The sequence below is a fragment of the Tasmannia lanceolata genome, unplaced genomic scaffold (assembly GCF_043159265.1).
Source record: "Tasmannia lanceolata isolate RefF3 unplaced genomic scaffold, GAP_Taslan_0.1 ptg000018l, whole genome shotgun sequence".
In the NCBI taxonomy this organism is placed as follows: Eukaryota; Viridiplantae; Streptophyta; class Magnoliopsida; order Canellales; family Winteraceae; genus Tasmannia; species Tasmannia lanceolata.
The window spans coordinates 3,237,046-3,261,837 of NW_027518695.1; the positions used below are offsets into that span (position 1 = coordinate 3,237,046).

A 24,792-nucleotide genomic window follows, 5' to 3' on the forward strand; every position below is an offset into this window, starting at 1 on the left:
ATCATCTCAATACGAAAATCCTGATATCCAATTAAGAGTGTTTTTGGCTGTTGAATGTGACCTTTGCCTATAGGTAGTTTTTTTTTTTTTTTTTTTTTTGAAAATGAAGAAATAAAAAATCACTATGATTTTTTTATGGGTAATCAATATGATTGGCAAAACTTAACATTTTATTGTGTAGTTAATCACTTGGAAGATTCTCATTATCCCATTTCCGCCTTAATTTTCTACCCTTTCGTTGTCTTGCCTAACACACCCTTGTACTTTTCTACCCTTATGTCGTCTATTCTTGTGTAGCTACCTTGACCAATCATAATGTTAAGGACCTGAGTGGAGCCCGCCTAGGTATGGGACTGGGTGGGACCCAGCCTGGTATGGGACAGGTTTAAAGGGCCTTGCCTAATGCGTTCCATCAGCTCTGAAGCTTTTGGCGTATCGGTAAGGTACCTAACATTTGGTATCAAAGCAGCCACCGTGTCTCATGTTCGAGTCATGGAAGGGACGACCTGTGGAAAGGGCTACCTGGAGAAAAGGCCAGAGTGAAAGCCGTCACAGAGGGGGCTGCCGAGGACGGCGGATTTGGAAGCGTGGTGGTATGTTACGGTCCTGAGTGGGGGCCCGCCTAGTTATGGGACTTGGTGGGACCCAGCCTGGTATGGGACAGATTTAAAGGGCCTTGCCTAACTCGTTCCATTAGCTCTGGAGCTTTTGGTGTATCGGTAAGGTACCGGTAAGGTACCTAACACATAATCTGTTTTTCCTGTGAAATATAACCAGTGCCTTGTCATCAAGGTTCAAAGATTGTTGTAGCAGTTTTGCATAAGCAATGTGATATTTATAAAAACCATTGAAAGTAGATAAGTCATAAATAACTAAAACTTTTATTAAGAAAAAAAACAAACTTTAACACCAAAGAGAAACAATTAAAGAAACAAACACAGGCTGATTGGGAAGTGGAGAAGAGGGCGCACATTAATTAATAAAACACACAGAAATTATACAAAAAATTCAAATCCTCTCTCAACAATTGCCTGCAATCGACCCTGGAACCCAGCCTACTTGCAAATTTACAGAATTTATTACACAAAGAATCCACTCTAAAAGACCAAAGAATATCAAAAGCTAGCTGTACATATCAGAATTAAGAAGCCAGAATTGGCACTGACTAGCTATATCAGGCACGAGAACGACGAGGTCACTGCCGAATAAGCAATGCTGGCCATGGGCCCACGTTGCTGTACCAGTTCATCGATGTCTTTAACAATGTTGAACACGGCCTCTGGCTGCGCCAGTTTCAGTGCATTATGCGACATTCTTTTCAGTTCTTCTGTCTTGGGGCCGAACCACTGAGCAACTATGTTGGCCGTCTCCTTCGGACTTTTTGAGAAGACCCCTGCTCCATTCTCTACAACGTAAGGAACATTGCCAACCTCCTGAAATACTCCATTAATGGAAAGAATTAAGTGAAATACTCCATTAATAGGAAAGAATTAAGACTGCATCCTTCCATGTCTCTCACCAAGCTATTAGGCACTAAAAATCAATCTCTGGAGGACTAAAAAGATGGTTTGGGCTTGTATTTGATCAAAGTTGAGTGTCAAAGGAGTTTTATTGACTCTATAGGGCAAAATGCAGAACACGGCAAGGGAAAAGGGAGTCGGCTCAGGGGAGTCCATGATGACGCGGGGGAGTTTAAAATTATGTTTTGAGCAATGCAAGATCAATCCACATTAGACCCTTTGCAATCAAATAGTTGGATCATGTTTAACTCTCTAAAGGAAATACAATCGTTGAGTAAATTAGCACTGACCTGTCCAGGGATGAAGTCATTGAGGATAATAGGAAGCCCCCTTATCAAAGCCTCGGCAATTGTGCCAGGTCCTGCCTATAAATACCAAAAGCCCAAAGGAAACAAGAGCCAGCTGAATAAACAGATACAGAAAGTAGTATAAAGAGTAAAAGTATCACAGTGTGACCAAACATGACTACATCCCAGTAACATACCTTTGTTATAATGCAGTCACAAGCTCCCATCCATTTCTCCATTTGGGTCACGAATCCTCTTATCTATGACCAAGAAAGCAGCTTTAAATTGGAAGCCAATATAAGCACTATAAATTGAAACAGATCTAGGAATCATTTTCGTTACGATCGGATAAAGGCAATGAGAATAACCTTGACAGGCACTTTCCATTGAATCGACTGTAGCGTAGAGGCTAGAATTTGATTGCGGCCACATATGACAACAATCTGCCCGATTGGCCTGGCCAGCCCTTCATCAAAAAGGGCTTCCCCGAGGGCCCTTGCAGTCTTCTTAACGGGACCCATTCCCTCACCACCTCCCATCAGCAAAACTGCAGGTAACTGAGGGTCCATTTCCAATTCTTCTCTTAGCTCATCCTGCATAAGTGGAAATAGTCCAAAGGACAGCTAAAATTTAGTCTCATCAACAACAAAAATCTATAGCCCCATCTGGAGTGATCAATATATTGCATGTTTTAGTTGGATAAATTTAACAGTGAACCTTAGATATAATCGCACGACAAAAAGATGGTCGAACAGGCAAGCCGAATACACGAATTTGAGAAGGTTCTAGGCCATCCAGCAGTGCCCTCTTGGATACCTCCTCTGAGGGGCAGTAGCATCTGGTAACACCGGTGTAAAACCTGAAATTAGTTGTAACTTTTTATCAATCAGAGATTTTTAAAAAATAGAAGGTTAATGTGAAAACTCTGGATAAATTTGGTTATCGGGCAAAACAGAAATGGCTGTTTAAGTATGGAATTGTTAACTGACCATGTGGGGTGGCAAGTGTTGAGGTCTGTAATCACTGTGAGGAAAACTACTCTCTTTTGAAGACCCTGCCATTTGAGAACCCATAGAGGGATATGTTGCATGAGAGGGTGAACACTTATGATAATACCTGGCTTGTACTCCATCAGACCAGCCTCCACCTCTCTGCAGATACAACAATAAACATGTTATACTAATAAAATATCCATTTGTTGTACATGCAGTGCATAACTCGTAACTAATACAAATAAAACAAGCTTATTAATTCCAGCTCAAAATGCAAGCTCCCTGTGCATGACTTGCATCAAATCCTCGGTGATGTATATTAAACTATTTATCATTAAAGGTCTGTTTTCTCATGCTAAAATTGGATCTAGCGCAAGGGTTTGTAACGAAAACAAGCCTAATTCCAGTTTAAACAGTTAGGATTTTACACTAAACTCTCTGTCTGGTTTTATATATTGGTCTCATTTTAGATTTAATAAATAGATTTTATGTTCTTACAATGAGTAGAAATCTTATATTCGTATCAAAACTTGATTCCTTTGGATCAGAATTTTAAGTTTGACAATAATGATTTTCCCTATTCTAAGATTATGTTATGGTTGGGTTAGTTCTGAAGGGCAATCTGTATATGTTGAAATTAGATAGCTCTTTTGGAAATGGGATGGAATGTGATTAGATGTTGATGATTCCATGTATGCTCAGGTCTATAACCGTCCTGATATCGTGCTAGGGAGCTATCAGAATGGAGAAGAAAACAAAGAAAACAGATGCACATAAACAATTGATGGGTTATGCATTGCCTACAAGGGACTAAAGGTTATATACTCGTGAGTACGAGGTGAGATGGCCTTAGATAGCCTTAAAGTTATCTGTTACTCTTATTTTGACTTTATACGATGCCAGGACACCCCTTAGGTCCACCTCTGGTTATATTTTCAGTTTTCACGCTTGCAGGAGATTCTATTCTGAGGCTTTGTCTCATGCCTTGTGGTTGGAGCATTTTGTTTTGGGGCTTCATGTGATTGACTTTATTAAGAAGCCGCTGAAACTCTTTCGTGACAATTCCGCTGTGGTATTCTTTTCCAAGAATAACAAGTCTGGAGATGGGTAGAAGCATATTGAATAGAGATATCTAGTTGTGAGGGAAAGTTTAGAATCAATGTGCCTCTTAAACACATAAGCGTTGCACTTACTTTGGCAATCCCATAACTAAAGACTAGCCACCTAAGCTCTTTAGAGAGCATGTTGTGTGCATGGTTTTGGTGGATGACTTTGATTGCCTTTGATAGTGGGGTTTGCATTAGATTCAAATACATTTAATGTGATCACTTTATTTGTTTATTGATTTTGATAATATGTCGGTTTTCTGTAGTTCCTTTTTGTTTTTTTCGTGCACGTTGAATGGAATGCAACAAGAGGCAAAATGCCTAAGATGAAATTTGGCCCATATTTACATTTCTATCTTGATGTTGATGAAATTGCTAGTAGCATAATCATGGACAGGTTATTGGATAGAATCAAACAGATGATCTAATGACTACATCATTTGTTGTTAGTAATTTTATGGTACAGAATTATATGTTAATTAACATTAGTAGCCACATTAAGAAATGATCACTATAGGTAAGGCTTAAGATCTTTGCAGGGCAAATGGGAGAATGTTAGGTTTCCTCATCTCACGGAAACGGCAAGTAAGCAATCTGAGAAGACGACCAGAACATAAGCAATGGTGACAGGTGAGTGTTTTTTTACCCTTACTATGAAACGATTCTAAATAAAAAATTTATAAATGCTAATCGACCAACATTGGGGTTTTAGTGTTCCTTTTGCTTAAGAACACTCAAAACTAAAGTTCTTAATCTATGGAAAAAAGGAAGAAGGAAACTGGAGAGCATGATTAGATAATCTGGTATGGTCCCTAGTCAACAATTAAGAGCATGATTTGATTTTTATCACATATAAAAATACACCTCAGAGAGTAGTATCTTACAATTAAATATCTCCAACTTGTAGACCAGAATAAAATATAAAGTAGCCTCAACTGTTTACAAAATTGATGAACATGATAGACAATATTTCTGTGATTAGAACTGGCAATCAAATAATCCACTAGATGAAATCTGGCAAGAAACACTTACTTTGCATAAAGGGCAGCGATTGCTGCGAGATAAACGCAATGAATCCAACGAGGAGAGGTCCCATGAAATGCAACCTTCCAAAGCTGAACATGCTTCACCATGAATTTGTATTGGTTCTCCATGTTATTCAGTGGCCAACCCGCGCGCTCTTTCCAAACATCCTTCACAAAAACCTGAAATCAAGCATGCACCCAACCAAAAAAAATTAAAATAAATAAAGGAATCAACATAGAATCACAAATCACAAATAGACAAACAAAACATCAAAATGGCACAGAAATTAAAACTAATATGTATCATAAAAGGGATTTGCTAGGGACCATCGCAGGAGGCATTTTGCGGTTGAGCTGTTGCTCGTGAGAGTGTTACGGTCCTGAGTGGGGGCCCGCCTAGGTATGGGACTGGGTGGAACCTAGCCTGGTATGGGACAGGTTTAAAGGGCCTTCCTAACGCGTTCCATCAGCTCTCTGGAGCTTTTGGCGTATCGATAAGGTACCTAACATTTGGTATCAGAGCAGCCACCACGTCCCGTGTTCGAGTCACGGAAGGGCAACCAGTGAAAAGGGCTACTTGGAAAAAAAGGCCAGAGTGAAAGCCGTCACAGAGTGGGCCGCTGAGGACGGCGGATGCGGAAGCGTGGTTGTATGTTACGGTCCTGAGTGGGGCCCGCCTAGGTATGGGACTGGGTGGGACCCAGCCTGGTATGGGATAGGTTTAAAGGGCCTTGCATAACCCGTTCCATCAGCTCTGGAGCTTTTGGCGTATCGGAAAGGTACCTAACAGACAGCAGCCACCTCGGATGAATTAAATAAATAAGACAAAATCTGAGCATGTGTGGCTGCTCTCACATGCAACAGCCCAGCCGCAAAATTGCTCCTGCGATGGTCCCTAGCAAATCCCATCATGAAATGGAACATTTTAAACAGAAAATTCAAATTATGAAAATGAACAAAACCCAATAAACCACCAAAACTAGAGAGAAATTACCCCAAAACCAACACAATCGCAAATAAACTGCAAAAGTTTCAAATTTAAAAGCCAAAAAACAGAGCCATAACACATGAGTACCAAATATGAGAACCGCAAAACCATGAAAACCCATCAAAGAAATAACCAAAATAGAAACATCTAAATTATTAAAACGAAGCCAAAAAACTCTTCTTCAATTCAAATAAACAAGAAGACAAAAAAAAACCCCAAACAAAGGAAGATGACAACAGACATAAGAAAAACGACAAAAACACCAAAATCACATGAAACCCAACAAAATAAGAAAAAAAACCCATATAAAGAACCTAAAAGCAATAGACCAAATCACCTTATACTTGTCCCCGAATTCCAATCTGAAAGCATCTTTAATGGCCTCCGCAGAGGCTCGATGTCCACCACCGGTATCACTCATCAGAATCAAAACATTTTTGGACCGTTCAGCCCCTAGCTGTTCCATCTCCAAATTCTCCCCATCTCCACAATCCTCAAAGAGCCCATAAGGAGAACACCTACTCTTTTGAAGGTTAGACACCCCAACGCTCTTAAACACCTTCTCTCTGATTGATTTACGTGGCGACATCATCACCATGCCGGTGCCGGAAAAAAACTCCGGCAGATAAAGAGAGAGAGAGAGAGAGAGAGAGGGGTTGTAATTTGGGTCAGAGATTTTGGCAAAAATAGAAAAGAAGGGCGTGAAGAACTGAATCCGAGCTGGAACGGCTACCTTTGGATTGGGGAACAATGCCGGTATTTAGTGCGGTGAGAATTGGAATTTTATAGCCGTTGATTCGCATTTTGGAATCTTCTGACGGAAGATCCGCATCTGAAACTGGAAGAAAGGATTTTTTGGAGTGGGCCCATTTGGGTGTGACCAGACTTGTGAGTGTTTTTTGTCTTGTTTTGTCAATATCTGATGTTGGGGTGGGGCCATGTAGGAGTGAATCCCTATATTTATTGGATAGAGCTGGATTAGTGAGTCTCATAACAAAGATTGTACTAGTGAAATGACAGGACTTCCCAGGTTACACGTATACCACTCGTTAACTGTGTCCGACTTTGATGTCGGCCTGTGGGATTGATATCCGCACGACCATATTTTTACAATTATACAGCGTATACGCACTTTGTTTTCCAAATTCCAATTGGAAAATGATACGGAGACCGAGACTACCACTTACCAGGAGACCTGCAACGAGAAAATGCCATGTGTTCATAAAAGAATTTACATTTTTTTGCGATTTCCCTCAACTAAGGCCACGTTTGGATACCGACAAGATTAAGATTTGAATTTAGTTGATATTTTGAACTATTTCAGATGCTTAGCTTTCCAAATTAGCTACAACGGTGCAAAAAAAAAATCCGATTTTCAAATTTGTTATGTATTTGGAAATCAATATTTGTGGTAACTTCCTTCACCATCGTTGCTCCTCGACGTTGCTCTCGCAGCAACTAGACCTCACCATCCCTCCCTCCTCCCCACCCTTAAAACATGATCATGCATATGATTGATGTGTTTTGTATTCAGAACTCAAATCCAAAACAAAATACGAATGCAAGAGGTATCCAAACGAGCCAGTGAACATCACTTGGGATCTCGTGGCGTGGCCTTTTGAGTATTTTAAGAGCTGTTAAGGCTTGGAGTGCATCTCGGGTCGGGCTCAACCCTAACCCGTCGGTCTTAACCCGATTTTCAATTGGGTTGGGTTGGGGTATGAAGAACTCGGGTCGGGTTAGTGTTTGAAAAAGGCAGCCCGAGTTTGTTTCGGGTTGGGTCACCCGCAACTCGCAACCCAAAGAAAACCCGATTTTAATTTGGTCATGTTGTAAATTAGTAAAAAGTTCAGGTCATATAGGTAATTTCGTTAAAAAGCTAAGAGGTTGCTATAAAGCTGCTTAAAGCATCTCTTTTTTCTCTCCTCCGCGTGGACGCAAAGAACACCTCGGTTGTCAGGTCGTTATTTCCCCTCTAAGAAAACACGGAGAACACGTGGGCGGGTCTCTCTCTCTCAAGTTTTTTCCCCTTTTATATTTTTTAACATCTTATTAAGTTTATTTTTATTCGGTTTTGTTAACGTTAAGGTGCATTGAAAATGTAAATCTACAATAAATTTACATAGGAATTAAGTAGGGGTGTAAACGGATCGAATTCGGAGCGGATATGGCTATATCCGAATTCGATTACAGTATACACTATCCGAATTCGGATTCGGATTCGGATTCGACGGATATTTAATATTTATTACCGAATTCGTATCCGTCGGATATTGTTCGAATTCGGATATTATCCGTATCCGTTTATCCGGTAAATTCGAACATTTTATTGCAGCACTTTATCTTTTTTCTCCTACTTACTCGAATGAATTTTCCAAACCCTAAAACTAGACCTCTACATTCTCTTCACAAAATTAACTCTCAAACCCTAAAATATATGAGATCCTCTTCTTCCTTTTAAAACAAAGGCAGCAAGAGAGAGAGGGAGGCGATGGGGATGGATGATAGTGTTGGTAGTGGTCTTTGGGTTTTTCCCTTTTTTTTGTATATAATGGAACGGGTTTGGGTTATTTTGATGGAATGGGTTTGGGCTATTTTTGTTTTTATTTTATTTTTTTCTAAAAAGAATATTCACTTGTCTTATAGAAACAAAAGATAGTGTGTCATTACTAAAAATAAATATTAATGATATTATTAATAATAAATAAAAAAGATTTACTTCTCGAATTTGGATGTTAAACGGATCGGATATACCATTTACCAGATTCGCATCCGCTAAGAGCCGGATATCTCATAAACGGATTCGGATAATATCCGCTTGAAACGGATTCGGATAATATTCGCTTTAAACGGATTCGGATGCGGACGGTAATCGAATTTCTGAATATCCATCTACACCCCTAGAATTAAGAGTTTTACATGGCTTTTGAGTCTTTTTTCTCAAACCATGTATAGATTTACATTTCCAATGCACCTTAATGAGTGCCCCCGTTAACAAAACCCATCTTTATTTTATCTCTCCGTCCTTCTCTGAAACCAACAGCCGATCAACTGAAAAAGACGACGAAGATAAGAAGAAAAGATAAGAATAAAGCAGAAATGGAGTTTTCTCTAAGTTTTATTCATTCTCACTTCTCTCTCATTAGAGTGCAGATGATGAGTTTTTTCCTCTTTTATCTCTTTTCTTTTTTTAAATGTCAGGATGAAACTCTCTTTCTCTCCCGGTGGGCAGCTGACGGCCGTTTTCCAACCAAAAGAAGATGGTGATTTTCTTCCTTTTTTTGTTTTTAATGGCTGAAATCGGGTTACTTAGGATTGGTTAGGGTTGAAGAACTTTTAGTCAGGTTGAGGCTCGGGTTAGGGTTGAAGTTGAGCTCCTACAGGTCTTACGACAATACGGAAGAGGTACCACCCTTGATATTTGATCATGTTGTTGGATTAAATATCATGGTGGTACCTCCACCGTACAACGGCCTTATTGTTGTAAGGCCTTACACCATATAATTTCTCATCAAAATATTGCATTTGTGGGGGAACAACACTCTTTGTTGTTTCATTGAGCAAATGTAATGTGGGTTCTTAAGAGAGAAGAAGAAGATATCAACACACAAAAACACAACAAGAGAAGAAGAACGAAAATGGGAGCAATGCTCAACCCAATTGATAGATTATCAATTATATGTTTATCAAAATAAAAAATCCAAAATCCCCTTCTACAGCTGGTTTCTATCCCTTTAAATGAAAAACTACAAGATAAAATTCATGCTAGCTCAAGGGATTTACATATAAATTTCATTGGAACTCACAAAATCTGACTAGTTTGGGAACCAACAGACACAGCCCACTAAAACTATCATATCTATCTAACCACTTGTTCGATTTTCAAGTTCTTATACTCTTTGGAAACAGCACAAAAATACCTGCAACTTTCAAGTTTACCACTTTTCAAGATTTTTCAATCTAGAAGTCCAAAAATTAGGTTAAAAACGGGCTGCAACATTATGGCAAAAATGCAAATTGAAACTCCACCCAAGCTACCTAGGCATGACAAGACTGCCATGTTGGCACTGCATCAACATGGCACCGCATATGGTCTTTTGCTTTTCTATGAATCGGATTTCCATTTTGCTAGCAGCCTATTTGTAAACTTTGTACATATCCATTTGCATATAAGATGAGCATCCTACGTATGTAATTTTTATTTTTTTATATTTTGGGGTAAAAAAGCTAGGATCAAGCCTCAACCATCATACATGCATATTGGGTTAGGATGGACATACAATTGACTTTCTAATAATTAATGCTTTATAAATTTATAATCTCTTATATCTTATTCCTCACGAACCAGCATTGTTCTTTTGCTGCTAATTTGTGCTCTCTTATTTCTAATACTTAATATGAAAACCCATTGATATAGATATAAAAGAGTATCTTCTTAGAAAACATTTTTCAAAGTTCACTCAAGCAAATAACAATGTTGTTCAATATTGTATGTAACCGCATGCTATATGTAGGTATATAGGAAACATTCTTATGTGTTTTCAGTTGAATCTAATGTAGTGGCCACGACAATCAGACTCTGACGAGGCAATGACGGCAACATCAAAGGCAAATGAAGGCAAGGCAGCAACACTAGACTCAGGTATATATGGTGGTGGCAGTAGAAGGTTGTGGTGTACGTTTTAATACTTGCCAAAAAGACAAGTATAAAATTTGGTACACCAGAAATGTGGGCAAGGCAAGGACAAAGTTTTGGACTAGGGGTAGGGATGGTGATGATGGACAACACCTATCTCACAATTAATATTCTCTAATACCATATATAAGATGCGCCAATAATATTAATTATTAGAACCTCAAGTGTATATATACTCTACTCCTGATCAAATTCTCTATTGCGGAAGCAGTAGCTAGAGCTAAACTGTTTGAAGTTTGCTAGATGCAAATACTTGTAATTTTTGACGATGCAAGGAAGATGCAAAGAACAACAACATACTGAGCAAGCCAAATAAGATAAAGCGTCATTAGAACACCAATATTTCTGAAATTTACAGTGTGGATACATAATCATACTTTTTCCAGTGTTGTTGCATACATTACCAACACTAAATAGAAACGTATTTTTCAATACGGAGGCATACACACACATTCTATGATCAGCCAAGAGTTGGAATATCTAATATGAATGGCAACCCTTGGTCGGATCAATCTGGAATTCTAGATTGTCCTTCCTTTCAATAGCTCAAGCGTGGTCACTTGGATATTGGAAGTAATCAGTTCTCTAGAAATCTTCGGAGATGGGTAAGAAAAATCAATCATGACTTAGGATCCTACACTTTGAGGGAAATCTTTTTTTTTTTCCCTTCCTGGTCCTATTCCCAAACAGTTTTGCAACCCAACCAACTTGCACACTAGATCCTTCGAACAACAATTCTTCCCTTGTTTCCATAATACAGCATTGAGAAAAGCAGAATCAACACTTGAAAGGTAGTTTTGGGTTGTCAGCTCATGGTTTTCTTGGGATCTTTTCACCTTGATGAGACGCGATCTTTCATTGGATTGGATCTATCAGCAAACAAGTTGACAGGGAACATCCCGTCAGAAGTTGGATTGGATCTATCAGCAAACACATTTTTTGTTTTCTCCGTCGCTTACAACAATCATCTGGGAGAGTACCAGATTTCAGGGACCCCATTTCTACTATAAATGCGAATAACTAGGAGGGATGCCCAAGTCTTTATGGCCTTCCATTGGAGAAAGTGTCATTCGAGCCTGGCCTGAATGACTGAAAGAAGACAGTCATGAGCAAGGGCAACTGCAGCTGTACCTAATGTATTTTCACTGTCCCCTTGGAGGTCTTTATGGTACACAACATTTAGGCCCTGTTTGTTTTCGATTTTGAGAACCGATTGTAAGTCCAAAACTGTATTGGACTCAAATTTAATCACTTCTGGACTCACAATCGATTCTCAAAATCCAAAACAAACACGGCATTACTTTTCTGTAGTTCTATCACTATGAACTCAAGCCTAAATGTGCAAAAGCTGAAAAGATAACATCTTTTAGTCCATAAAATTATGGAAACTATTAAATGGAGAGTGCAATTGCAGATTTTTTATTTCCATCACAGCTAAAAGATTAATAAAATTCTAGTAGAAGGTGTTCAGATGCAAGAACAATCTACATAACCACTTATTCAAAATAAAGTCATTTAAACATATTGAAAGATAGATGAGATGGTTCAAGTAGACGATTAGGTGGAAAGGTCGGCCAAATCGAAAGTTCGAGACACGGCCTTGCACCACGAATCCAATCTCTTCTTCCTCTGCTCCTCAACCAACCTAGGATGAAATGTTTTAGCCTTGGCAACCTTGTCTCTGGCATCGAAAATTTGATCTTCTGTCCAAACCCCCACAGCTAATCCTGCTGCATATGCAGCTCCAAGAGCAGTCGTCTCTATGTCAGCTGGCCTCACCACCGGACTACCCAACAAGTCTGCCTGTGAATCATAAACAGAAGAAGTTACTACATTTCTTTCTCTTTTTTTTTGAAAATTGACTTATATTCATTGATACCATGAAAATTACATTAGGGACCAGGAGTCCCAACTGTCATTACATAGTATCAAACCAAGCATTACAGTGCATACCCTGTAATGCTTTCACATAGTATCAAACTGAGAAGTTACTACATTTCACATGGTACATACAGGAAACTAAGCAAATGAATGTTTGGTTTTTCAGACAAAAGGTGAATAAAAACTTGGTCACTAACTTGCAATCAATAAACTTAAGGATAAAATGAAAACGTATCCCCTTATCCAATGAATAATTATCAAAACAAGTGAACTATATGAGAAAAAAAGATTAAAACCATAACCCATGGCCATGTTAGGGAACTTGAATAAGATTTGAGAGGCCAAATTATCAAGAAGAATACGGTATGGTGAAACTAAGATAGTTGTAATCACTGAAATTATACAGGGGAATGATCAGTTTGAATCACTTAATGTGAAACTTCACCAAAGGCAAATTTTATTATCAGATGGAGGTGGAAAATGGGCCCTAGTTGCTTGGACTTCTTAAGAGGTGGTGGATTTTGTGGATGTATGATCTTAATCAAAAGTGAGGACATTCACACGAAATTTGGTTAAATTTATAATTTGAACTATACAAAATCTCTTATCACTTGTATGGATTTCCAATACAAAATATGATGGAAGGGGGTTGGAAACTATTGAAAATGTCAAATGAAGTGAACTTTGTGACGAAACAGTAGAAAATTATAATCAACCTACAAGGTTGGTGAACTTGAATGCGGTGGGAAATGCCAAAATTTCAAAAAGAGAACAAGACATTTGAGCAAGCATAATACCCTTTAAGTCCTATAGAATTAATCAGGTGTGACATATCACTTTAAGAGTGTGGGACTAAGTAGGCCCCATTCCACTCACTGTTTTATCTAGCTTAGACAAGGGCAAAACTCATCCATAACAAAGTTTAACCATGGTAAAGTTATAAAAAATGCCATACAAAAGTGTAATTACATTAGAAGAAAAAGGAATCTCCAAAGTCCAAAGCACAGCTACTTACATTTTTAATTGATTTTTTTTTGAATTTAGTAGCAAAAAGGGTCAGATTCTACGACCAAGGTATCAAACTTCAGATCCAATAAAACCCACGAGAATCACAAAAGAAAAATGCGCATTTTAAAAAGTAAAGATAAAAAGAAGCAAGTAGGTGGACATTTAGAAAGATCACATGAAACCTCTCATAGAGTAGTAAAATCAAAAGCAAATTGAGTTAGAAAATAATCAAAACAAACCTGTATCTGCATCAAGAGGTTATTGACTGTGGCACCCCCATCTACCCTAAGGAGGAAATCTCCCTTCTCTTTCATGGGCTCCCCTTTATCACCTGCATCTTTATGCATTGAATCAAGCACATCATTCACCTGAAAACACATGCTCTCCAGCACGGCGCGGGCAATGTGCGCCTTGGTCGTAAACCTCGTGATCCCAATACAAACCCCTCTTGCATCGTCCCTCCACCATGGCGCAAACAACCCATTAAACGCCGGTACAAAATACACCCCACCAGAATTCTGAACTGTTTCTGCCAATTCCTCAATCTCGCTCGCATTTCGAATTATTCCTAAACTATCTCTAAGCCATTGAACAGCTGCACCAGCAATGGCAATAGACCCTTCCAGCGCATAATTAGTAGGTGCATTGGGACCAAGCTTATACGCGATTGTGCTAAGCAATCCATGGGACGAATTCACGGGCTCCTCACCCGTGTTCAATAGTATAAACGCGCCCGTACCATAAGTACTCTTTGCCTCGCCCTTTCGGCACGCCTGACCCAGCATTGCTGAGTGTTGATCCCCAAGGCAACCAGTAATTTGGACACCTGAAACAGGCCAGCCATTCGCAACCTTGCCGATAATCTCCGAATTACTAACAATCTTAGGCAAGATTTCAATTGGTATGCCTAAAGTTTCTAATGTGGGTTTATCCCAATCAAGGGTTTTGAGATTCATGAGCATTGTTCTTGAAGCATTTGAACAGTCGGTTACATGTAAACCAGTCAACTTATTTTGGTCTCTATCTTCACCATTGCAGCCTCCAGTCAGATTCCAAATCAACCAAGTGTCTATGGTTCCAAAAAGAGCATCCCCTTTTTGAACAGCCTCTTTAACAGTATCAACACATTCCATCAACCATAAGAGTTTAAGAGCACTAAAATAAGTACTAATTGGCAAACCACAAGTTTCCACAAAATGGGTTCTTCCTCCTGATAATTGGCTCTCTAATCTCCTACATTAATCACAAAAACCATGAAATGGGTTATTGTAAAAACATCAAAAACAAGAAAACCTAGATCTTAGAAACAAAGAAAAACCTGCAAATGGAGCTAGTTCTGACATCCATCCAAACAATAGCATTGTAAAGAGGCAAACCAGTAGATTTGCTCCAAACAACAGTAGTCTCTCTTTGATTAGTGAGGCCAATGGCCTTCAATCCATCATCAACGTTATGCCCATCAGCTGTTGCCTTGTTTAGAGCCTTCTCCATACAAACACGAACGCTTTCTAGAATTTCCAAAGGATCGTGTTCCACCCATCTAATCAAACCAAACAAAATAAAACCATGAAAAAAAAAAACACAACACAAAGAAAGAACCAAACAGAAAAACAAAAGACAGATTTTACTTACCCTGCTTCGGGGTAAAATTGTGTGAACTCAACTTGATGAGAACCCACAGGCTTCGCATTGATATCGTAAATGATAAATCTAGTACTGGTCGTTCCCTGATCGATCGACCCGATAAAAGTTTTTCCCGGCATCTCTCTCTCTCTCTCTCTCTCTCTCTCTCTCTCTACAAAAACACCAGAGCGAGCTGGGTATGAAGAAACAAGGAGTGGGTTTAAATGGAGGTGATGATAGTTTCAAAGGGGGGAGATTTTATCGGGATTATACTGCGTGTTTATCCGAAAAAAGCCAAGGGTTATCTTAATATTAAAGCCTTAACTAACTTAAGCTCCGTTTCTGTTTTTGATTTTTTCATTGTCTATCCAAAAGAAGAGTCAATGATATGATAGATACAAGGGAGCCCTTGCATAAGAGCGGCAAAAGTGCTCTTCATTGGATCCACGTCATTTTCAGTTACATTTTAAAATGTTGAAAAAGAAAATTCAGTTAGATTTGATGACGTGATCCAATCATGAGCCCTTCTAAGGCTCTTTATGCAAGGGCTCCCTTGTAACTATCATCCCTCGTCTTAATAATTAAAGGCCTTATTTGGGAATTAAGCTCTCTTTTTGTTTTGTTTTTTCAACAAATCTTGGTTTGCCTGGTCCACGGGAAAGGGGTGCCAACGTGGTGGTTTTTGGGTTGTTGTGCCTCTAGTCTCCAATCTTTGACTTTGACTAGTAGAGTCGTGAGATCATCTATGTAGAAGATCGGATCCTATAAAGGGGTGCACTTAAGAATTTGGAGCCCTCCGATATATGGGTTTAACTTTTAATATGTCTTCACGTGAGATTGGACGGTTAGGATTGGCCAAAGAAAATGGATTTGGGGTCATGGGAAGGAAATGGTACGAAGTGGGGGCCATCTATAAGTATAGCGGATCACATTTTTGTTGACTCCGTTGCTTTATCGTTATATTGTGAGGCCCATCTTTGACGGATTTGGATAGCCCACCATTCCACCAATGGACGCAAATAAAGATTGCTTTCTGTGGGGAGATTAATTAGCTTTGCTTTGTTAGACTGTTGGGGTGTCAATGGATCCAGACGGTCCGATGGACCATCCGAATCCGAACTTTAATGAATGGGATATAAGCATACCAAGAGGGTCCATGGTCATATTTCAGATTCCCAATCATATGATCCGAAAACTTTTGGATCGGATCCAGGCATGCTGCGAAAGTCCTTAGGGACAGTCACGATCCGAAATCATCTTACAGAAATACCCTCAAAATCATTATAACATCAATGTTACGTGGGGGTATTCTCGTCAAAATAGTCATATTCTTTTAGTAGTTACCAGTTTCCATCTTTATTGAACGGAATCTCCTTTACGAAATAAATCTCCTCTTCCTTCCCGTGTAAGTATCCCCTCCCCATTTGTGGAACAAACATCTCATCTTCCTATCGTCCGAAATCATCTTACAAAAATACCCTCAAAATCATTGCAACATCAATGTTAAGTGAGGGTATTCTCGTCAAAATAGTCATATTCTTTTAGTAGTTATCGGTTTCCATCTTTATTGAATGAAATCTCCTTTTCGAAATAAATTTCCTCTTCCTTTCCGTGTAAGTATCCCTTCCCCATTTGTGGAACGAACATTTCATCTTCCTATTGGTAACCATAACCCATCTACTCCATTGACATTAATTAATGTCCTGTCCCTAGTCATTGCTCTCACCCTCACTATCGCTAGTCATTGTTCTCACCCTCGCCATCACAGCACCCTTGCCTTCCCAGCATCCGAGTAGTATGCACAAAAAACTCCTGCTAAGTTTTTGGTTTCTATTATCTTCTTAGAAAAGTGGATAGTTGATACATATTTTTTCCTGTTTTTAGTCACTTCTTTGAAGTCGATCACTGCTTTTCATTATGATGGACTGACATTCTAATTCTTTTTTAAAAAAATTAATTGTGTACTAAGCTTAGTATGACATAATAGGACACTCCGATGGACAGTCCGATTTAAAATGGATCGTGATCGTGACGTGGAAAGTAGGATCCGAAGAACAATCCGAATCCGATCCGACCGATAAGGAATTTGAATGGATAGTGACCGTGACATAGGTGGATCCGATCCGAAGTGGATCCGTTGACACCCCTATTAGACTGTTAGTCATTGAAGATATGGTTTCCTTAATTAGCTCATTTCTATAACTGACAATAAAAAAAGGGAAGTGATATCCCTTGATCTGACAATCACAAGTATGGCATTCGAATATTCGATTAAGGCCTATAAAATCAATCGTATGGATGAGATGCCGGTTCATGGAATCTGGACCATGTTGGTCAGCTAGTGATGATTTAAAAGATCAACTGTCTTGGTTACGCATGGATGACCCTATGTGGGACCCAACGTTGACAATTAGGATTGATCTCGATGGTACATAGAAACTTACCTTTAAATGCCTTTGATAAGGTTGGACAGTTAGGATTGTACAATCAATTGATTTAATACTAAGTGAATGCCACCAACGAAGTAGGAAGCATTGGGATTCCATTATGTTTCCATCGTAATGTTGTATGGCCATCTGTGATCGTTCACCCTGGCCCACTTGTGGGACCCAAAATGACCATGGCCTCTCTCTCTCTCTCTGGCCATCTGTCATCGTTCACCCTGGCTCACTTGTGGGACCCAAAATGACCATTGCCCTCTCTCTCTCTCTCTCTCTCTCTCTCTCTCTCTCTCTCTCTCACACACACACACACACACACACACACACACAAGCAAGAGACATCCATGTTACCCAGTTCATTGGTTCGAGTTCAGGTTCTGGTATATGCTTACCAACTTATTAATAGCACGTATTTATATGTATTTTGTAATATTGTAATATTGCGCTTTTATAAGGGCATTATTGTCTTGTAACTTATATTATTCAATATAAATAGCACACACAACCACAAGAGATGGTTGGGTTGCTAATTATTCTCATTCTTATCTTCTTTATGGTATAAGAGAACGAATTCGATCTTGACAAAATTTTCGCAAAGATCTATTTCTCCAGTCACTTGTTTCTCTTCTCCAAATTTTGTTTTTTTCCTTTTTCCAATTAATTATGGCTTCTCCAACACTTTTTGAAAATGAAACTAATAAAATTTTCATTATCAAGAGTGTAGAAACAAGAGATTTGATGTTAGTGATTTCAAAAACTGAATGAGAAAAGGTTGGAGGAGAGGACGAGATCACTATTTGAGAGGAAGAGAGTGATCGGTATGTTGATTAGTTTCATTTTCAAGAAGTGTTGGAGAAGCCATAATTGATAGGAAAAAGGAAAAAAAACAAAATGTGGAGAAGAAGAGAAACAAGGGACTGACGCTACTTAAAGGGTAATTTCAATTATGGTATTTCCTTATTTTCAACACCTATCAATCATCTTTGAGCATATTCGAATCCTAATTAGGCTAACTGTTTAAATACAAGAAGGTCAACTACTGAATTTTGTATTTTTCAGGGAAATAACTTAATATCTTGGTCTGCTAAGAAGCAACTAATTGTTTCTCGTTCTAGTACTGAATCTGTATATCGAGCCGTCGCAAATGCAGTTGCAGATACATGTTGGATCAAGTCTTTCTTACGTCAACTTAACATTTTTCTTACCAAAGCCTGTGACGATACATTGTGATAATATTGGAGTAACATATTTAGTGGCAAACCCAATTATGCATTCACGAACAAAGCATATTGACATCGATTATCACTTTGTTCATGAAAAGGTTGCACGAGGGGAACTTAAAGTCTTCTATACTCTTACAGAGCGACAAATTGCAGATATTTTTACAAAAGGATTATCATCAACACGGTTTGCATATTTACGTTCCAATTTGACAGTCTGTTCCAAACCCGCTCAAATAGTGGGAGGGTAATAGCATGTATTTATCTGTATTTTGTAATCTTGCAATATTTCTCTTCTATAAGGGCATTATTGTCTTGTAACTTATATTATTCAATATAAATAGCACACACAACCGCAATAGTCGGTTAGGTTGCTAATTATTCTCATTCTTATCTTCTTTACTTATATACAAACTCGGTTCATTGGGGGTAGCTCTTTGGTTCATTTCTATTCAGTAGTTTGATATGCTGTTCCATTGTCTATGATTGTACTAAGAATATTCATTTAAATTGGTTGAGAAGTAGTTACTCAGAAGTGGAGCGAAAAATAAATAAGAGAATTGAAAATATTAAGGCCTTTGTTTTGCCCTGTTCGAGTTTTAAATTTCTATTGTGGATTTTGATTATTGGACTCTAGAAATTACTCCAATAATCAATTTTGGACTCAAAATCGATTCTCAAAATCCAAAACAAACATGGACTTTTGGATGTGAGAACCGATTGTGAGTCTAATAAACAATTCTGGATTCACAATCGGTTCTCAAAATCCAAGGCCCGAAAGTTCTACATATAAATTAAACGTTGAAGTAGCAACTTGGAAACCGATATAGGTTCTTTCCTTAACAATTTTTAGAAGTTGTTTCACTCCGTCGTGATTTGATTCCTCCTCCGAAATCAGCCATTTTGCTTTTTAGTGAAACACTGGGATTAAAAAAATGAGATTTTATATGGTGAATGCACTTGTAGATTGGTGTAGGCATTGCCGCCCTTGAGATTTGATCCAACAGCAGTGCTGCTGGTGGATCAAATATGCCAACATCGATCTACGTGCGCATTCACCATATAATTTCTCTTAAAAAATAGGTTTTTATCTAGTAATCTCAGCCCTTTGCAAAGGAAAAAAAGGTTAATGCACTTTTTTTTTATATTTGGGGCAATGCACTTAGTCAGGTGAAACAATTTTCATTTTTTATATTTCAATATAGAATTTATAGAAAGATCAGAAAGTTGACTTTCCTCATCAAACCACTGTTACCTCCCATCTTCATCTCTTCCCTTTCACTTCTTCATCAGAAGCAACAAAAACACTACATAATAGGAGAAATTATACGATGAAGGGCCTTATAAACACGTACCCAACCGGGGCGGAGGCACATAGCATTACAAGCATGCTTAGCTAGTTTAGTGGTCACGGCCCACCAATGACCAATGCAGGCAAGTGTAAATTAGTCTGGCCCCTGTACCCATCATCCATATTTGATCCAACAGCATCTCGTTTTTTTAGGTGCTGTTGTTAGATCAAATATCAAGGGTGTTAACTCTATCGTACCACCTTAACTTGTTTGTACAGCCTTTCATCATATAATTTCTCTTATAAAAGAACAAGTTTAATTGGTAGGATACAACCTTCCCATGACGAAAATAGAAGCAGTTACAAAGGACTCCTGTGAGAGAGACTCCGCTAACGCCCGTCTGCTTACACTATTCGTTTTGGATTTTGAGAATTGTTTTTGTTCAAAAGTAATTCCTGTACTTAAAATTAAACGCAATTTTGAGTCCACTAATCAAGCTTCCTCAAAAGTCAAAACTCTTACTGTCGTTCTTAATTGAGCTTTGTTCCCCGTCCACCGAACAAGACATTACACTTTTGCATCCTTCTTATGATACGAGAAAAGAGCACAAACCGGAATGTGCGCATCCTCCCTCGTATGGTATTTTACCTTTATCATGATGCATCACTTGTTTAATCTCGACACAAGATGCCTCAGAATGTGAAGATCCAACAGTGTAGATTTTGTGGCGCTCAGAATTTCTTTTTACCACATATTAATTAACTTTTATTGTTTTACGGGGAGATATTTATACTCCCCTATGGTGGTGTTTGCTTATTTTCGAGCAATTACTTGGAGAGATTTTTCCATCTCCTTCGATGAGAGACTTTTTTATCTTTAGCATGACTGATCATTTAGGTCCATTTGCAACCAAATAAAGGGCCCAGATAAACGCTCAGGCGAGACTTCTCATTTCAAAACATGGACATCCTTATCATACCCATAATCAAGGTTTTAAATTTCGGTTTCGGTACTGATTTCGGACCGCACCGAAATCCAAAATTTTGTGACATTTCTTTTATTTTTAAAGAAAATAACATTTTCTCGAAATTTCAAACTGAAATTATCAAAATTTCGGTTTCGATCCCCACCGAAATCCCGAAATTTAAAACCATGCCCATAATTGCACCATCACCCCCAATCACACATTTAAGTCAACTACCCTCTCACTAGGTGGGATATTATCAACCATCTGAAGAGTCACCCACACCAAGTTGATTCACTAACTGGTGTGGCAAATTTATCCTCTCCCAGAGTCTTCAATGCACATGCTATGAGATTAAAATAGACACCCATTTGGAAATAAATTTTATTCATGTAAAATAATAATACATATAAGTATGATTTGGAGCACAAGAGATATTATATGATGTGTGGCCGTATGAACCCGTATTTTTCAAAAAAAGTACGGTAAGACCTGTAACTGAATGAACAGTTATCATGTCCGTTGGAGTGAAACGGTGGAAGGAGAGGTGTTTTGTGAAGGCCATAATGAAAGGCTATGATGGCCGAACGGCCATGTTGGGCTGTTCTATAAGAATAGCCCATCCCTCCTCTTGGATTCATTCAATTTGATACAACCTATCTTCCTCCAATTGTCACATATACATTTTCTTATTGGAAGAAATCTACAGCCCTCTCTCTCCCTCTCTCAATTTTTCCATATTTGCAATACAATTTACATCTCTGTATACCATCAAGACCCACACCATATTATGATCCAAACCGTCAATTTGACGGGCCACAATGTAAATAGGTTGTACCCTAAAAAATTATTTCCATAGGATGATCCTAACCCTCCGATCTATATAAGTTTCCATAATGTGCAGTCCCTCTATAGATGAGAGGGTCAGAATCATCCTATGGAAACGATTTTTAGGGGACAACCTATTTACATTGTGGCCCATCTAAAGGACAGTTTGGATAATCCTATGGTGTGGATCATACCATACTTTTTTGAAAAATATAGGTTTATACCTCTACACATCATATAAGTTCTCTGGAAAACAATGTAAGCGGGTGTGAGTAATATCACGTGATGATCTTCGATTGAGGGCTGATGGCCACACGATCCAACACTAGCTTTCGTTTCAACAAAAAAGAATAGAAGTGGGGATGTGTGGGTCAGCCCTATGGCCCATAAATTAGGACACATAGGGTTGCAACCTAGGGTCAATCAACCATACCCACTAAAGCTCTCTCTCTCTCTCTCTCTCTCTCTCTCTCTCTCTCTCTCTCTCCAAGAAAGCAGTTATTATTATAACATAGCAATTTGAAGATGCTCGGAAGAAAAGTATATTCTTGGAATCCACTAGTTTTAAATCAGACGCAATGAAACCTAATCTCTGTGGATTTAAGAGGAGCCATCACATCCACTTGAACGAAGATGTATCTTTTCTCTCCCCTCTTTCCAACGTCTATATACAACCAAAATAGGGTGCTTTTCGTAATCAATTGCTTTGTCTCTTGTGTATTAAAACTACAAGAATAAGTTGTGGGCCTCATGAAAATGGAAATATCATTCACTGAATTTCCCTGCCGGGTGCAACCTAGCCAATTTCACCGTGCGGGTCCCATGTCACTTTGCAGGCTCCCTGTCTGTTTATACCAATGGAAAATGGTGAACTTCAGTGCAGGTTTGGTAACCATGAAAAATTATTCCAAGGAATATTGGTGGGCCTAATTGAGGAAGGGAGGGTGAGGGAGCGACTTGTGGAGGCAAGAGCGGAGAAAGCATGGGGAGAGCATGAGAAATCACTAAAAACAGTGAAAGAATACCCTAATCAAAACTGGGTGTTTTTTCCTTGTTTTTAAGGTGTTTTTCATGCTCCCCACACTCCCACTCTCAAATCTTCTCTATTCGTCTCTCTCCACTTATGCCTCATCAGTTCTCTCCTCCCTCTTCATAAATTATAAGGTCATCTTTTATAGTTAGGCCCACGAATATTTTTTCATGGATGCCAAACATGCCCTTAGTCTCATTTTATTATGGTTTTTAATGGGGAAAAATATGTGCAGGCAAAAGTACGAGTAGAGGTCACTTGCTCACTGATGCAAAACCATTCATTTCCAAAGCCTTGGTGTAGATGGGTCATGGAGCAAAAACCACTTTCATTGTACGATTTTAGGCAGCTACGTCCATCAGCACTCCAAATGGCATCAAACATCAACCCTTTCTCAGTGCATTGATGTTTCATCATTTTTTCCCACTATAAGCTAATTAAGTTAGCTTTAAGTGATTAGTGGGTTCCCAAAGTATGATTATGTCGTGCATTTTCCAAACAAGGATAAGATTCCTCTAAGGAAATCACCTGATTTGAGTCAATCATGTAATTTTTATGATTCTTGAATCAAGGTTGATCTCATGACCAATTCATCAAGAGAGGCAGATTGTGCCACTGAGATCAATCGTGATGAGCAATTCTAGGGTCCCACATGGGAAATGTGCATGCAATCAAGACCATTGATCTTGTAAAACATCACGAGGCAACCCACATGGTCTTGGTCCCATGCCCAACAAACCTAGGGTTCCATTTTGTTCAACGTAAAATAAAATGGGCGTAAAAAATAATTTACACCCATTTTTAAGTGGAAAAATGGGCTTAAATTTGTTTTACACCCATTTTAAGTCGAAAGAAACATAGTCTCAAGAAAACATAACCAAGACCTGGACAAAGACTTTGGAACAGCATGTACCACACCCAAGTTTCTTTTTTTGAATGGTGTACACACCCAAGTTGGGAAATGATACCCTCTTAACGGTTTCTGTAAAAATGGTTCACTGCTTGAGGATAAATTCACCCCCTTTAACGTTTTTCTTTCCCTTTAAAACTTAACGAATAAAGTTAAAGGAGGAGATATTATCAATATCCCCCACCCACCCAAGTTTCTCTTACACTCTGTTATTAATTTAAAATTGTTAGTAGATATTTTAATAATTTCCACTTCCTTCTTTTTGTCTTTTCCTGAAATTGATTTTATTTCTTTTTCAGGAAAAGACAAACCAGAGGAAATGCAATGACTCTTGAGGAAAGACAAAAGACCAGGGGAAAAAGTGCTGTAAAAGAGGTTGAAATATCATTCCTCTTTGTTTTTAGCTAAGTCGGATGATTGTTTATTTGTTCTGATCCATCTTCTCGGTGGTGAGACTCCACACCCAGACCTTTATTACAGCTATGCTTTCAGACTAGATTGAGACCGCTTCACTTGTTTTTCTCATGAGTACAGGCCCACTATACAATCATGAAAATTGTTTTTCTACGTAAAAAGCTTAAAATCTGTTTTACACCCATTTTAAGTGGAAAGAAAGAAAGAGAGCCTAGAAGGCTAGAAAATGGCAAATTGGTAACTTGGATCCAGTGGAGTTGCGCCCTTCAGTTTAGCATTCCCCTTGTTTTTATTCCGTGCACATGATATGCTGATATTACGAGCCTTCATTTTCTTGGTGTCCTTTGCCACGGACTATGCCTGATCTAAGCTGGAATGAAACATTCCTAGAATGTTTAAACTGGCCAATTCTAATAAGAAAGAAAATGAATCACATTCTAGATTTAGATCTAGCGCGAGTGGTAGGAGAACCATCTTAATCATGGTAACAGTTCATTCAGATTGAACCCTCTTACCATATAAACAAGACCCATTTTGATAAACATCTTTATCTCCCATTTGTTGAAG

At 38.6% G+C, this 24,792-nt stretch overlaps 2 protein-coding genes across 2 annotated transcripts; both read right to left on the minus strand.

Annotated features, from left to right (window-relative positions):
• Window positions 1-860: 860 nt before the first annotated feature.
• On the minus strand, window positions 861-6,687 carry LOC143849856 (putative monogalactosyldiacylglycerol synthase 3, chloroplastic). Its single transcript, XM_077359122.1, has 8 exons — window positions 6,256-6,687; window positions 4,938-5,110; window positions 2,797-2,958; window positions 2,525-2,666; window positions 2,176-2,400; window positions 2,005-2,067; window positions 1,811-1,885; window positions 861-1,433 (listed from the first exon to the last, which is right to left on the minus strand). Exons 1-8 carry the CDS (start codon window positions 6,514-6,516, stop codon window positions 1,170-1,172), a joined length of 1,365 nt encoding a protein of 454 aa, XP_077215237.1. The 5' UTR covers window positions 6,517-6,687; the 3' UTR covers window positions 861-1,169.
• A 5,325-nt stretch (window positions 6,688-12,012) lies between these two features.
• LOC143851794 (glycerol kinase-like) lies at window positions 12,013-15,425 on the minus strand. Its single transcript, XM_077361276.1, has 4 exons — window positions 15,136-15,425; window positions 14,822-15,043; window positions 13,743-14,736; window positions 12,013-12,417 (listed from the first exon to the last, which is right to left on the minus strand). The coding sequence occupies exons 1-4, from the start codon at window positions 15,264-15,266 to the stop codon at window positions 12,172-12,174; spliced, it is 1,593 nt and encodes a 530-aa protein (XP_077217391.1). The 5' UTR covers window positions 15,267-15,425; the 3' UTR covers window positions 12,013-12,171.
• Between the last annotated feature and the right edge of the window lie 9,367 nt (window positions 15,426-24,792).

Coding starts and splice junctions, on each gene's coding strand:
- LOC143849856 (XM_077359122.1), bottom strand. CDS start 6,516: ATGGTGATGATGTCGCCACGTAAATCAATCAGAGAGAAGGTGTTTAAG. Junction 2,401..2,524: donor GTCGTGCGATTATATCTAAG/GTTCACTGTTAA, acceptor CCACTTATGCAG/GATGAGCTAAGAGAAGAATT. Junction 1,886..2,004: donor GTGACTGCATTATAACAAAG/GTATGTTACTGG, acceptor TGGTATTTATAG/GCAGGACCTGGCACAATTGC.
- LOC143851794 (XM_077361276.1), bottom strand. CDS start 15,266: ATGCCGGGAAAAACTTTTATCGGGTCGATCGATCAGGGAACGACCAGT. Junction 15,044..15,135: donor CAATTTTACCCCGAAGCAGG/GTAAGTAAAATC, acceptor TGGTTTGATTAG/ATGGGTGGAACACGATCCTT. Junction 14,737..14,821: donor AGAACTAGCTCCATTTGCAG/GTTTTTCTTTGT, acceptor TGATTAATGTAG/GAGATTAGAGAGCCAATTAT.